Genomic DNA, 14,407 nt, shown 5'->3' with positions numbered 1-14,407 from the left:
CTATCCGGTTCCGATCTACCCGTCTTCCTCTTTTAATTCTTTTCCACCTGCTCCTCTACATTTTTCCTCTGTTTTAATTCCTCTCCTATGTACGTTCGTACCTCTATGCTTTTTTACTCTCACCGTGTAGATTCTACCTTCTGTCTGTTTCCCGATTGCACATCCCTGTTGGCGACTGTAAGATACTTGTTTCGACTCGTACAGAACGTCGGTACGGATATATTCTAATAAAATTCCAAACTATTTCATATAGCAGGCGCAACATATCGAAAAAGAAAATCTACGCGTTGAAAAACTCGCGAGTCACGGTATATACACATATGCATCCGTGTTCACGCTTGCACCGGATCTTTCTCTTCGGTACGCCTGTACTCCGCCATTCTTGCCCCTTTCAATCGCCTTTTATTTTCTCTCCGGCTCGACTCTCTTCCATCTTCCTCCTTCCATTCCCGTACACGCTATACCAGACACTCGTACATACGCGATACGTACAGTGTACATACGTTGTAGACACGGCGACGACGCGTGGGTGTCGGTGGCGGTTATATTTTACGGACGTCGAGAAAGAACGCTCGACGACGTTGAACGGTGACGTATATCGCCTTAAGGGCCGTTTTCATCGTGACACTGATCGCCAAGTTCAATATCGACTATTTTCATGCGAGCGCGCGCTCTCGCAACGAGATCGGGAATCGCCGTGGGCGCAATTACCAAGACCCTCTCGACTTCCATCACGTTCCCCAACTGCGTCTTCGAGTTCGCCGGAGCCTTCGTGACGCGACACACACGGTGTGTGTTTCTATAATATTAATACGTAATTATGCGCGAACTTAATCTTCATATTGTGAAGCTCGCGCGCTGGAGATGCCGTTAATTATGCTGTACAGGTAATTCGCGCGAGGAGAGAGTACACGTCTTATGAAATATCCCGATGTGACGTCGTAAAGAGTACCGGTTTACGCGGCTCGAGCTGTAAAGCGTTCCGCTGCTGCGGAAAATGAGCACTGGTAATTAGGTTGTTGGCTAGGACTGCAAGGGGGTTACGTTTTTCTTCGTGGCAATAGAGTTCACGCCGTTAAGAAGCGTGAATATTTGCTGAAGATGTCGTTTCCGGTGGTATTATAGGAGCGCAGGGCTGCAGACTGATTTTTACTTGGCAATATATAATAAAATAATAGAATGACTCTCGATGATCTCCGAACGATTTAAATAGAATTGTTTCGGCTCTTAATTCGATCAAATTCTTATAGATTTGCTCTCATGCACAATCCTCGTGACGCGCAGTCGAACTTTTACATAGTATACCGTGCTTCCTAATCTGAATATTCTGTATTTCATCCATCGTCTCTCTTTATTCATGCTTTGATATAAATGTTCTGTTCACTGATATTCGTCGATTACACGAATTTTGTCTCCTGCAATAAAGAGAAGCATTGAAATAGACCGCACGTAAATTTTTGTGAAAAAATCAACTTTTTTAGGACGGGAATTAAAATCAATTTATTTGGAACGAGGGGTTGGTGCTTGATTAACTGAACTTGTCCCTATTGAATCCACTTATCTGAACGTGAACTTCAATTATTCGAATGAGAAATTGTGGGTACTGTGGAGTGGAGAATCAGTGAACAGTAGACCTTCGCTTATTGGCCGATTAACTGAATTCCAGACTATTGAATCCGCTTAACGTGAACTTTTCTTTAAATAAATTTGCATTAACTGTTCTATAAAAACTGTTATGTGAACTTATCCGGCTATATAAATGTCTTGCATCTATATATACAATTATGTTTTAAGCTTCTTATCATATGTATTTAGGTTTGCATGACCCAACCAATTTTTTATTTGAAATGAAACTGAAATCAGATTTCTTAGGTGGATTTATTTTTACACGTATCGTAGTGTATTTTAATGAACATTTTTCCAGATCCTTCAGTAAGATACATAATTAACGCAAGGTTTTTATAAACACAATAGAAAGGTTAACAACAACAGGCTAACAAAGGCCTTGCGCTACTTTAATTCACCACACATACGAGTTAGCGTTAAGGAAACACGTTTGAACGAATTAAAAAATCGTTGGAACTAAAAATCTCACAATTACGGTTAGAACGTATACTATCTTTAGATCGTTTACCATTATTGCTAGAATGAATTAACTAACCGAACTATAAATGCATCCATTTGCGTAAATGCATACTATGTCTCCTCTACAAAGAATCCCAAAAGAGATATGTTTCTATAATTTATAACGATAAATAGTAAAACGAAAAATAATTTCTACTAACCCAAGAAATTTCAATACTGAAGGAATTGATCATTTCATATATATATATCGTCCGCAAGAAATCTTTAATTTTATCCTTTTATTATATCCTCTTTACAGAAACACATAGAACATAATTTCTAAAATTAATAACCAATCAAAAGAAAAATGATTTCCCATAATCTAAAAAAATTCAATCCTAAATAAAGATGTTGATCATGTCATATATCGTCCAGGAGGCTGAATTATAATGCGTTATATCCCCTTCACAAAAACATTAGAAAAGTTTTGCATTTCCATCACCGATAATTAATAAAAACGAAAAATTCCTCATCTAAAGAAAAATACGATCTTGAAAGCATAATCGCGTCGTACATTGTCGAGGAGCACCAACTTCTAATACTCTCGACGGCGATATTTGTGCACGCCGCGCTCGTCCAATCTCACGTACGATATACGAACGATGAACAAGTTTCGCTGACTGCACCCTGGCCGTGGTAGAATTCGGCGAACGGCTTCGATACTCGGCTGGAACCGGCTCGAGAGAAAGGTCGAGGGTCGGTCGATCCGCGTCAAACTAGTTTAACGAGACTTTGATGCGACTCCCACTTGCTGGTCGCGGGTTACGATTCATAAAATCCCATGCACCGAGGTACAACGACCGACGAAAGTTGTTGCTACAGGTCAAGGAGACGCGCAATAAAGGGTGGCCGGATTTTTTCGGCACAAAGGACGCTCTCATACCGGTGGACGCCCGTTATCCGGTAGTCTCTTATTCCCTTCAATAGGGAGAATAAGTTGCGCGCGAGATGCTTTATGGTTATTGCCCAAGGTATTTTCGGATAACGCCACAAGGTGGCCCAGGAATAGATTTATCATCTTTGGCCGGGAAGTTTCGCGAACCGTCGCTCTTGGGAGCTTTTCCGGACGAGAAAAGCGGCGACTATTGAGCTAATTTGTAATCGATGATTTTGTGATGTCAATTTCTGCCTCGTTATAGATATATACCCGTGAACAATTTCTGCAAGCGAAATGATTTATGGTGATTTTTACGACCTTTCTCCGGCCCTCGAGCGACCTTTAGTGTCAATGACGCGATCTCTGAACTTCCAATAATTTGATGTGCCAATGGTGCGATCTTGCAAACTATCCTTAACGTTAGAATGAATTTTGAGTATCATATTTACGAGCTTGGTAATCTTCTTTCATCTTTGAATAAGGTTAAATGTCACTGACACGACCTGGACAATCGCCTTCATCTTAATGTAACTTTGGGTATACTTATAATACAAACTTTGTAATCATCCTTGGCCTTCGAACGAACTTTAGTGTCAAAGATACGACCTCGTTAACCTTACGTGATCGTGAAATGGCCTGAGGTGACATTAGAACAAACTCTACGCTTAATCTCTACATTAGATGATCGTATTTCTCTTTCCCGCTTGAAAATAATTTTTTGATCTAGAATACTGAGAAGGTAAACAAAGAGGAATAACAGTTTCTCGTTTTATACCATCTCAAACGATCAATACATTGAAGTAGCCAAGGTATCATTTTCAAACAGCAAATTTGGAAGATCTAATCTGAAACTCTACACTCTCGAAACCTTCTTCTTGCATCTCAGACATCTCTTAACATTCTAGAAGCTACCCGTGATACCACTTTAATTGAACAAGCGCGCTAAATGCGCGTGGTTCGACTCGAAGAACATTGTCGAGCAATCCTCGTTATTGTACTTTTGCGCGATTAAATCGACCGGTGTTGTGGCGAACGTGTGCCAAGCGTGAGGGTGTGAGGATTACACAGAATCAACGGAAATTCGCAAGGGTGGCGTGGATTCAGAGAGGGGTGGACGCGCGTGCATATTCGATGAGAGCGCGCTTTCGCGAAATGGTAAAATACGAAAATTGGCTGATATTTCGGGAACGGGATTATTGGACAGCGTACACGTGCAGGAAAAGCCTGTGACGGGCACAGCACGTGTACCGGCAACGTTTTTCGAAAACGGGTTGCCGCGCGTGTACGCCACGCCGCGTTTCTATCGATTGCGACAGAATCCACGCGGACACCCCCGGATCGCCGGGGATTGTTGCCACGCGCTTTATATTTACGAGCCACAGCTGTCCGATCGCGTCTACAATTTACTACGAAGCGTCCTGTGCACCTGCGTTTTTTAAATTATCTAACGAGCTCGACGGTCCGCCTCTGCATCACCGCGTATGACACGACCTGTTCGATCTACGACGCTCTTTCCGTATTCGTTGGTTTACTCCGTTTGTAACCTGAAAATTTGCATCAGCAATTGCTGGTACAATAGGACCTCGTTTATTCCGAATTAGAGATTGATTTTGAGACTTTTAATCAGATTTTATCTGTTAATATTTTATCTATAGTACTTAATAAACCTCTTAGAAAAAGAGATACAGTGGCTAAAAGAAAGATACAGGCACATACTTTTAATCTTCCAATGAAGCATTCTTTTATCAGCTTCTGTATACTTCATCTTCATAGCACTGGATTTTTGTAATGACACGCGAATGCTGCTAGATGACACGAAGTTTCATATACTTGAACCTAATTGATTAATATGTATATGTTATTATAAATGCATCTTTCGTGGCCGTTGCATATTCGTAGGAATTCATTGGCTATAAGTATAGAACAGTAAGATAGGAGCATCAGCTATGTTTCAAGAATGATTTCTTGCACGAAAATTCGAAGTTGAAAGTTGGAAGTATAGAATAAATTTTGTACGCTTCAAACTTCGCTTCAAACAACATCCAACTGGAAGATAATCCTACTATTTGGCATTTAAGAAACGAAGAATCTTTCACGGAATGTTATTTATGTGTTTCCTTCGCTTTATTATTGCAGATGAAGTAGATGTGATCGGCTATACGAGCAATCAATCGGACACCGATGATCATAGCAGTGTGCAGAGCAGCAGCGATAGTGGCGTTGCAATGTCCACCTCCAGGCTGACACTTTCCGAAATGATGGACAATCTTTAGGTAGATATATCTTTTATAAATTCAAAATTATTTAATTAACACCTTAAGCATCGTAGAATACGAAAGTTTTTCAACCAATGATCCTTTACGATTTATATTCTGTCTTCTAATATCTAATTCTAATATCGATCGAAGAAATGAAATAGTTCTTCTATGTAGAAGCACTAATTTTATTTCAACGTGCAATTAATTTTTACTCCCCCTTAGCTTCTTTTACACGTACCAAATTACCTCTTTCTTCGATCAATAATTTGTCTATTTAATTACAAAGATTCAACAACAGTACCGAAAAATGAAAAAAAGCATTCAATAAGAAAATTTTATGCGGAGAAGAACAACATAAGAAAAAAAATACTAAATTACCAAGCACGTTAATCTTTCGCCTGCGCTAAAAAACAATTATAATTTTTAATGTTCGACTCGTTACCGACGTTGCTGACCCAAATCACCGCGAATCAGATTTTCTGAATATCGCATTCGCAGGAAGTGTTCACAAGTATTGGTCCGCATTCAGAACACGCTGTCGAGGGCGTAAATGCCCTTTCAACTCGTGTTTTTTAGCGCCAATTATATTCAGAATGCGGCTGGCAACAACGAACCGGTAGCCAAACCGTTCTTCTTTTTTTCCGTCTCCTCTCTCCCTCTCTCTCTCTCTTTCTCTCTCTCTCTCTCTTTCTCGCCTTCTCTTTGTTGCTCTCTTTTCCTCTCGCGGGCCAACGATATCAAAGTCACGTTCTAAATTTAATAGCGTTAAAAGCTCGAGTTGAAAGAGCATCCTTAACAGCACCTTCTGAATAGGAGCCATTTTGCAAACGCGTATACAACGTGGATATCGTAAACGCGAATGGTCGGTGCACAAGAACTCCATTTTTAAGCTTCATTTTTTCTTTCTGTTGCTGCAAACCTTCGGATAATAACCGTGAGCCCGGCATATACTTGAACAATGCGCCTTTCACGACCTCGAAACGCTTCCGTGCGAATTACCCCGCACCAAGTTTTTACGTAAGATTCGATTAATGGAATTGTCGATGAAGATGTTCCGTTTTGTATTTTCCTTCGGGAATTTTTTGATTGAAATTCAATATCTTGATTAATCATTCTACGAAATAATATGCAGCGTTGTCCGTGCAATATTTGAAAGATCAATCGGATATTTTGGACCATTTGACTATAATCTGTAACGAGTATAATTGCTCTTAACAAGTTTCTGATTTAAGAGATGACGAGTACTTTGTCTATCTTTCATAGACATATTCTGTATAGGTACGTAAACGAAAATAACAGACCTAAAGATAAGATAATTTATTCTATAATTTATCCGGTTAACACTGTAACAATCAGCTCTGAAACAAAATTTAATCTCAATAAAAGCCTACGTTAATTTTGCCAAAGCTACTGTGTCCTTTTAGCAGTCGTAGAAGAAAGAAAACAAACTAATATTAAATGGAATGGAACACGCTGTATATTCGTGCTAATAATTATTCATTATTGAATAGCAATCGTGCAACGGTTCAAATAAGAAAAAAAATAATGTTTCCTACATAAAATACAGGAGAGAAAAAATTGTAGTATACATACGATAAAATGAAAGGGAGATAATCAAACGCAGGCGGAAAATTAACTGCTCGAAAAAGAAAAAAGTACATAGTTTGCATGCTTGCCTAACGCCATTTTCCCATAGCGTATTCGTAATTATCGTAGCCATATCTTACGATAAACTAGCGGGTAAAAAAAGAGTGAAAAAAGGGGGAGAAAAAATGTGCAATATCCGAGGCAACACGCGTCGTGTCGAGCAGTGTAAAGATAAAATAAAGTAAAGATACATCACGGTGTAATAAAAAATATCATGCTGCTCCTTGAATCATTTTCTTGAATATTTCGTTTTTTTTCGGAATACAATGCCGCGAAAAGGAAATGTTTGAAAAAGAAATCGAGTTTATTACTGGTGGAAACACGTGGCTTTAAGCGATGTTGCGAATTTAATTTTTCTGTCGGTGTTGTTCTGAAACACTTTAAGATTCAGGGAAGAGAATAATATTTCCGTTAAATGGACCTGTACTGAAAACAACGATTAAAAATAACGAAAGAGAAAGGGGTAATACTGACAGCTGTTTTAATCTGCAATTTTCATTCCGTTCTTTGAAGAGTTTTTCATTCCGCGAATTGAAGTTACTTCATACCGTATTCTTTCAAATATAACTTTAACATTTATATTCAGCCCTTTGCATTTAGAAAATTTCTTTGCTAGCTTGCAACACTTTTTCACGAAATTTCTCCACTCTGAATCATACGCTCAGAACAGTTCACAGAAAACTTGATTTAAAAATATAACTTCGTAAGAACATTTTTCCACTTCGTGTTTCCAACGTGCAACAAATTTCAGAATAACAAGTTCTATGAGGAAGCGTTATCGCTACCGTGGCTTTCGAGAATGCAAAGGGTTGAAAATGAAAAGATAAAATCTCTGCCTTCTCTTCTAGAAACACAATCTAACTATGGAAAATATTGTTAGCTGCAAGAAATCTTTGAATATTCGTGAACTGAACTGTATTATTCATTTGTTAATATTTGGTGGTAGAAACGAGAATCGTCTTTAAGCAAAATATCGCGCAGTTTAAAAGACAAGTACGTGAATATAATAAACTGTAAATTGTTCCGCGAACGCTGCCTGTCGCTATAGTTACACAGAATAAATCCCTCTTATGTTACATCGTGATGTATCTTCACCCACGTTATCACGCACCCGTCAAGCGTGAATTGAATTTCACCGCGAACGAAAAAAGAACGGTTGTTCTCGGTTTCTCGCGAAATATTTACCGAAAACCTGTCAGAATGTAAATCTCTCGCTTTTTTTTTCACAATCGTAACCCGCCACCAGAACTAACATCGCGAGGTTTGAGAGGGAGCGAAACGCGTAGAAAAAGAGGGTGGTGAAAAAGCAGCTCGGAGATCCTCGATAAACAAAATTCTCACGTCCGTACCTCTGGGCTATTTGCAGACAAAGAGGTGGCGCGGTGGCGGCGGAAGAACGTGGAGGGAGAGCATTTGAGGGCGCAAAAGAGCAGAGGAGAGCAGAGGAAGAGGAAGAAGCGATGGAAAAGAGGGCGAGGGAGAGAGGAACAGGAGGGAAAGAAGAGAAACGCACGTGAACACGACAGGGGAGGAGAGGCGGAGAGTCGGGGTGGAAGCGGCGGAAAAACTTGAAGAAATGGAAGAAGAGAGAAGAACGAAGGAAGAAGCCATCCAAGCGTGCGAAGATCGACGGCGTGCGAAATATCAACTCGCGTACACGCACTTACGCACCAACCCCTTTGGTGCACTCTCGTAGGGTCGCGAGACGCGCACCGCGACGCCCAAGCAACGGGCGTTCAAGAGGCGACATCAGCGGTGTGTACGCGCGTGTACATACGTACAGACTTCTAGCTGACGCGGGTGGTCTCTGCGAGAGAAGAACGAAGCGTGGAAGAAGAAGGAAGGAGTGAGAAAAACGACTTCGAACAACAAGTTGAAGGATCGCTAGACACGAATGTAGAAGATCGAAGAATAGGGGCAGAAGGAACAGGGACGCGTCGCACTTTGGCGAATTACGATAGAACTTAGGTTCAATTAGAAACTGATTATCGCGAAAGAAGAGATCAATGACGGATGTAACCACGTATGTAAGGAGACGTATGTAATTCGCGTGCCTCGCGATAGATAATGAAACGAGAGAAAGAAACGCGAGAAACGAGCGTAAAGCAATCGAACGTCACGTGTAAATTGTGGATCGAGTATTGTACATATTTTTAAGGGAGACTAAATTTATCGAGCGGAGAGCACGGTGGAGAAAGTAAGAAGCGAATTTCGAGCGTTTCTTTCTCGACACGGAACCATCACGGAGGAAACGGCGTTTTTTAAAGAATCGGGTGATGTCGATCGGAGAACGACGATCGATCAGGCGCGAGAGATCGACGAGTGACCGGTCGCTGCCACTGATCGATCGGGGTTAGACGAAACTCGTGGAAATTCTAATAATATGCGCGCGCTGACGCGAAACAGCGCTTCCACCACCATCTTTTAGAAGCTTCGTCGATCGACCCTCGTCTCGGGTCTCTTTTCGTATAATTCAATGTGTAAAATTGAGCAATACCTTCGTGATGGGTCTCGAGGACGCGTCCAAGTAACTGCAAACACGCACGATGCATTTGAAACTGACCGGGTAGGACAGAGAATATTCGCCGCTCTATCTTTTCCGAGATGTATGATTTTTATCGCCGCCGCTGTCCGCTTCCGATCGTGGAAGGCTCGTCCAGGGTGGGCGATTTGATTTTGCGAGTTTGTTGTTTTCGCTTCCGACGGGAGGAGAGGCGCCACGCTTCTTTGTTCGCGCTTCGACGATGGCGTCGTGGAACTCGCGTCGTCGACTCTACTCTTCATAAAAGCAACTCCATTCGAGTGTATGCCTACCCTTTGGAAACAATGGAAAGAAAGGGATGAAAGAAGCGGAGGAAGAAAAGGAACAAGGAACGTTCGCAAGGGAAGCACACGAACGATAGGCAGCGCGAACAGCGAGAAGCAACGTTTTCACGTGTCGGTTCCACGACGATCCTCGATCGTCTGCCTTTTGACGATCGTTATTAAACTAGGAGCGCCTTTGGTGTACTCCTCTGCGGAAGAAAAGCCTTCATTTCCGTCGCGTTGTACAGTCTGCGTGATCGCGCGTACCAAATAAGAAACAAAATACTTGAAAAAAAAATATAAAAAAATAAAATGGAGGAGATGCAGAAGTGTTTGAAGAGAGGAATGGATAGGATGTCTACAAACGTGAAAAAGGGCAAAAAAGGGAAGAAAGGTGGAGGTAGCAGCAGCTGCTATGGAAGATTGTACATCGAATTAGTAAAATCAGGGATGAAACGAAGTTAGGAAGCACGGATGGGACTATTATCGTTCCAAAACAGGGGAGACTGAATCACAAGCCTGTCGACAAATTTCTTCGGGAATCCTACGGTTAATTAACGAAACCGAAAGACCTTCCACCTTTCGAAGGATACACGCGAGTGTATGACCTATACGAAATAACGAGTCGGCAGGGATGGATAGATACAGAGAGGGAGGAAAACACGAAGAAAAGAAAGGAAACGAGATCGAAGTAAAAGCGTACACACTTCTAAAGTAAGAACACGCATATGCATACAAACACGTACACACATACACGAACACATGTAAGCACTCATTACATACGCGTACACAGAGGATCCTCACGAGAGTTAATTAAAAAAAAAAGAATTAAAATAACCTGAAAAAAAGAAGAGAAAAAAAGTGAGAAAAATAAAGAAGTACCACGTATACGTGAATCGTAACGTAACGATTCTTGTATAATTAAGGGGAGTGAGTCACCTTTGATGGTGGAGACGGTTCGTGTAATCTTTATTACGTGATAAGTAAACATTTAAACATCGTTTCGTTGTAACACACGCATTCAAAGAGTACAAATTCCTGTTAAGTCCCTCGTTGGTTGTTCGAGGCTTGAACCGGCACACTACCTGTTGTTGTTGAGCGATCACGCGTTGTTGTTTCCATCCAGAGCCACGGAATCGGCGTTTCTTTAGGGTCAGGAGTGGAGAAGAAACGGTAAGGGAAAGAGCAAGACGCGAAAATAGGAGACGAAGAAGGGTCCCGAGTGTCAGGTATAAAACAGGGAACAATGTTTCTGGTGTGCGTGAGAGAACGATGGAAGAGAAAACTAATTAGGATGAACGTCGTAGCGGAGAAGATTTTGGAAGAAAATAAGGTCGTACAAGGGTCCAAAGAGGTCCGGGGAACGGGATCGATCGATGCGTAAGCCTGTTACGCGACAGGGATCGCTTTGATGAAGAAAAATCGATCGTCTAATTATAACTCGAAGTTTTCACTTTGCGGCACGAGTGAAACTTCGTGGAGAAAGGATAACCGACGACGATCAACGGCTCGTGTTCCACCGTTTCTCGTGTTTCTTAACGAGGGGCACGCTGGATCTCGGCAACGATCGTTTTATGGATATCTTAATTGGCATAGCGGCGAAATTCTAATCCAAAAGATTGTTCATCGATGGTCGTACGAGCTATCGGAACTGGACCGTAGATCGTTCGGTGTCAAAATTGGAAACGAAGGGAATTAGAAGATTGTATTAGACTTTTGAATTACTCGCGACAGGTTGATACAAAAAATCGATCCGCGGCCCCTGGATCGAAAACAGCGAGGCAGCAGTTGTTCGAGTCGAGTTTTCTGGCTAGGTTTACGCAGACCAGATAGACTGATTACCAAACGTAAACGAGTGATCTCTGATTTAAAAAGAAACGAAGAAATAAAGAAAAAAAAGAAAAAAACGAAAAAAAGCAAAACACAAAACGGTTTTAAACGGCGGTTAGTTTGTAAGAAAATAGCAGAAAAAAATGAAGAATAAAAAGATTAAAAAAAAAAAAGAGAGATTACGCGGTATAATCTTTCGCGAGAATAGGATCTCGGGGTGGGGTAAAACAAACCGAATCTGGAGAACGCGCGTTTTCTCGCGGAGAGTGCCCTCGGATTTTTTACATGCGAAACAAACAATCTGACGATACTTCGATGAGCGTAATCGTACATTTTAAGGTGGAAATGTCGATGTAAAAATTAAACAGAGACGACGAAGACGAAAATTCGTGTCGATCGAATTGGATTGTCAGTGGAGGAAGAGGCGGAAACAGTTTTTTAAAACGCGAACGACAGTCAACTGGAAGAAAAGAAAGGTACTTTCGGGGATCGAACTTTGTACAATGCGAAGGAATGGAGAAAAACGAGCAAGATAAGAGCAGAGATCATGGTCGAAGTCTCGAATCCTACCAGGAAAGCGACCAAGCCGAATGAAATATTTTCAGCAAGGCAAGCCGCGACTTTTTAATATTAAACATAAATGATACTCCCGTACAGTCGTTGTTGTATCAACAATCGACCTTATTCTATAGCTGAAACGCAATCATATTGGTTGTTGCAGAAGATTTACCGCGGCCGTGTATACACATCAAATATAAAACGGTAGGACTCGAGATCGACCAGCAAGATGGGAAAAAAGGAAGCGAGGAAGAGAAACGATCAGGTTGGAAAGGTCCTCGGATGTCCTCTTGGAAAGTTTAGGCGATCGACGCATCCAGATCGTTTCTACTTCATTGGGAAATCTCACGAAAATGCCTTCTTCGCGATGCATCTTCCTTTCGAACTTTTATCGAGAAATAGTCAAACTTCCGGCAATACTTGATCTTTTAATATATTAGAATTTACTCTGTTTATTGAAATTTTAAGAAATATAATTTTTTCTTTTGTAGATGTTGCGAATAAGTTTGCAGCTCAATTTTTATCGTTCCCTTTTCTTTTAAATATCGTATCGTGAGCAGGATTCAAGCTGAAATTTCTATTGTGATCACGTTGCTTTATCGATGATCGTGTTCGCGACGATCGAATCGCGACGCATCGCTCGACCAATAATAGGGAGACATATCCAATTGTTTCTATTACCTCGTTGGTAATTGCTTGCGTTCATTTTCGTTTATATCTGTTTCATTCTCGTTTAATATGTCTTGTTCGTTGGCTGTCGTTCGTGAAGTTGTCAAGAAAGGTACGAACAATAAGAAACAGGACGGAGAAATGAGAGAGAAGAGAACTAAACGCCGTTGATTTTCGACAGAGAGTATGATTAGGGTAACCTTCGATTCACGACCGACGAGTTTAGATGTATCTTTTTCCTTTTTTTTGTTTTTTTTGTTTTTGGTAAACGATGGGAAAACTAATACAAACGGGGGGATTGATAGGAAAAAGAAAAGATGAAAGAAAGAAAAAGAGAAAGGATGTCCTTTCAGAAAGATGTGAACCAAAAGGGTAAAACGATAAACACCAAGAAGAAAGATATAAAAAGTGGGAAAAAAGGAAAATACAAAAAAAAGAGGAAAATTAAGAAAGAAGGAGCATAAATTACATAAAAAGACTACAAAACTAACAAAAAAGAAAAACCTATTTGGAGAAAGTTGATGAGTGGGATAAAGAACAAATAAAAAATAAATTAACGATTTCACAAAGTAAGAAGTTTCATTAAGTGATTATTAAACGATGAATGTCTCTTCAACGTGTAGATCGTTGATAAACGCTCCTTCGTGAAAGTTATAGCCCTTTTTTTCTTTTCTCTTTTTATTTTAGTTCTTTCTTTCTTTTTTTTTTTTTTTTGTTTCCTTCTCTAATTATACTCTTTTCCACTTATTTTTTCTCACAGTCTTTCCACGCGTTCGTGAACTTTTATTTTCGTTTCGTCGTTGCCATCCAGTCGTTGTACGTGCCGTAAAATATCTCTTACGAAGAAACACACATACACATGAAATAAATAAGAAAACAAAATAAAAAACACAAAAAAGAAAAAAAAATGAAGAAAAACGATGGATCTTATCGTTTTTTGATCTGGGTTCGTAGTACCTTGTAGCGAGATAAAGATGTATGTATTCTATATATTAAACTGGGACGTACTCGCCCGATGTATTGTGATTTATTTTTACCCGTCAAAATCGATGAAAATCAGAGAAAAACCAAGAAAGACAAGAATCACGAAATGGGCATAACCGACAATGTGTCGACGATGTTTCATCGATGTTGATTTCCTGATAACTGAACGTGACGCTCGCGTGTTTCTAAATCATCCTTGAGCTTCAGCTTTATAATTATTTTCCGAACTATATTCCTCGTTCTTCAATAATTCCACCAAAGTTAGCGTTAAATATTACGTACCATGAATTTGCAAATTAACAAATCTATGAAGCTTGCAGTCAACTTTTCGCCATCTAATTTCGATCGTTTCAACGTCGAACGCCTGGCACCAAAAGAAGGAAGATAAGAAAACGAAGAAAAAGCAGAACATTGATTGAAATAGCCAGCGATCACCAGATTCTGTTTCAAAGATATATCGGGCCAGTCTGTTCCCAAGAAAATGTGATATTAAAATTAACACGAGAGAGGGGAAATACGGGAAGCAGAGAAACCGGGGAGGATCAATGCTAGAGGGAGAAAGGGCAAAGAGAGAAAGAACAGAGATGGTGGAGGAAATTTTCGAGTTTTCAAGAGAGGGTTGGCGGTTGGAACGAGGGGGCGGGAGGTCGTAACA

At 40.5% G+C, this 14,407-nt stretch overlaps 1 protein-coding gene across 11 annotated transcripts in view; it reads left to right on the top strand.

Moving 5' to 3' along the window:
- Positions 1-13,784, top strand: part of LOC117205689 (max dimerization protein 1-like) — a 229,167-nt gene extending 215,383 nt beyond the window's left edge. For 10 of the 11 annotated variants that reach the window (XM_033444361.1, XM_033444363.1, XM_033444362.1 and 7 more), the window contains 2 exons: positions 5,138-5,274; positions 8,273-13,784. In XM_033444361.1, coding sequence (XP_033300252.1) covers positions 5,138-5,274 — 137 coding nt within the window. In that variant the 3' untranslated portion in view covers positions 8,273-13,784. Of the gene's footprint in view, positions 1-5,137; positions 5,275-8,272 lie in introns of those variants that run through there. The other variant, XM_033444367.1, reaches the window with a different exon arrangement.
- The last annotated feature ends 623 nt before the right edge of the window (positions 13,785-14,407 follow it).

This window comes from Bombus bifarius, unplaced genomic scaffold (genome assembly GCF_011952205.1).
Source record: "Bombus bifarius isolate JDL3187 unplaced genomic scaffold, Bbif_JDL3187 scf7180000007992, whole genome shotgun sequence".
NCBI lineage: Eukaryota > Metazoa > Arthropoda > Insecta > Hymenoptera > Apidae > Bombus > Bombus bifarius.
Note: the sequence above shows the minus strand (reverse complement) of the source record. Positions and strands in the feature narration are given on the sequence as shown.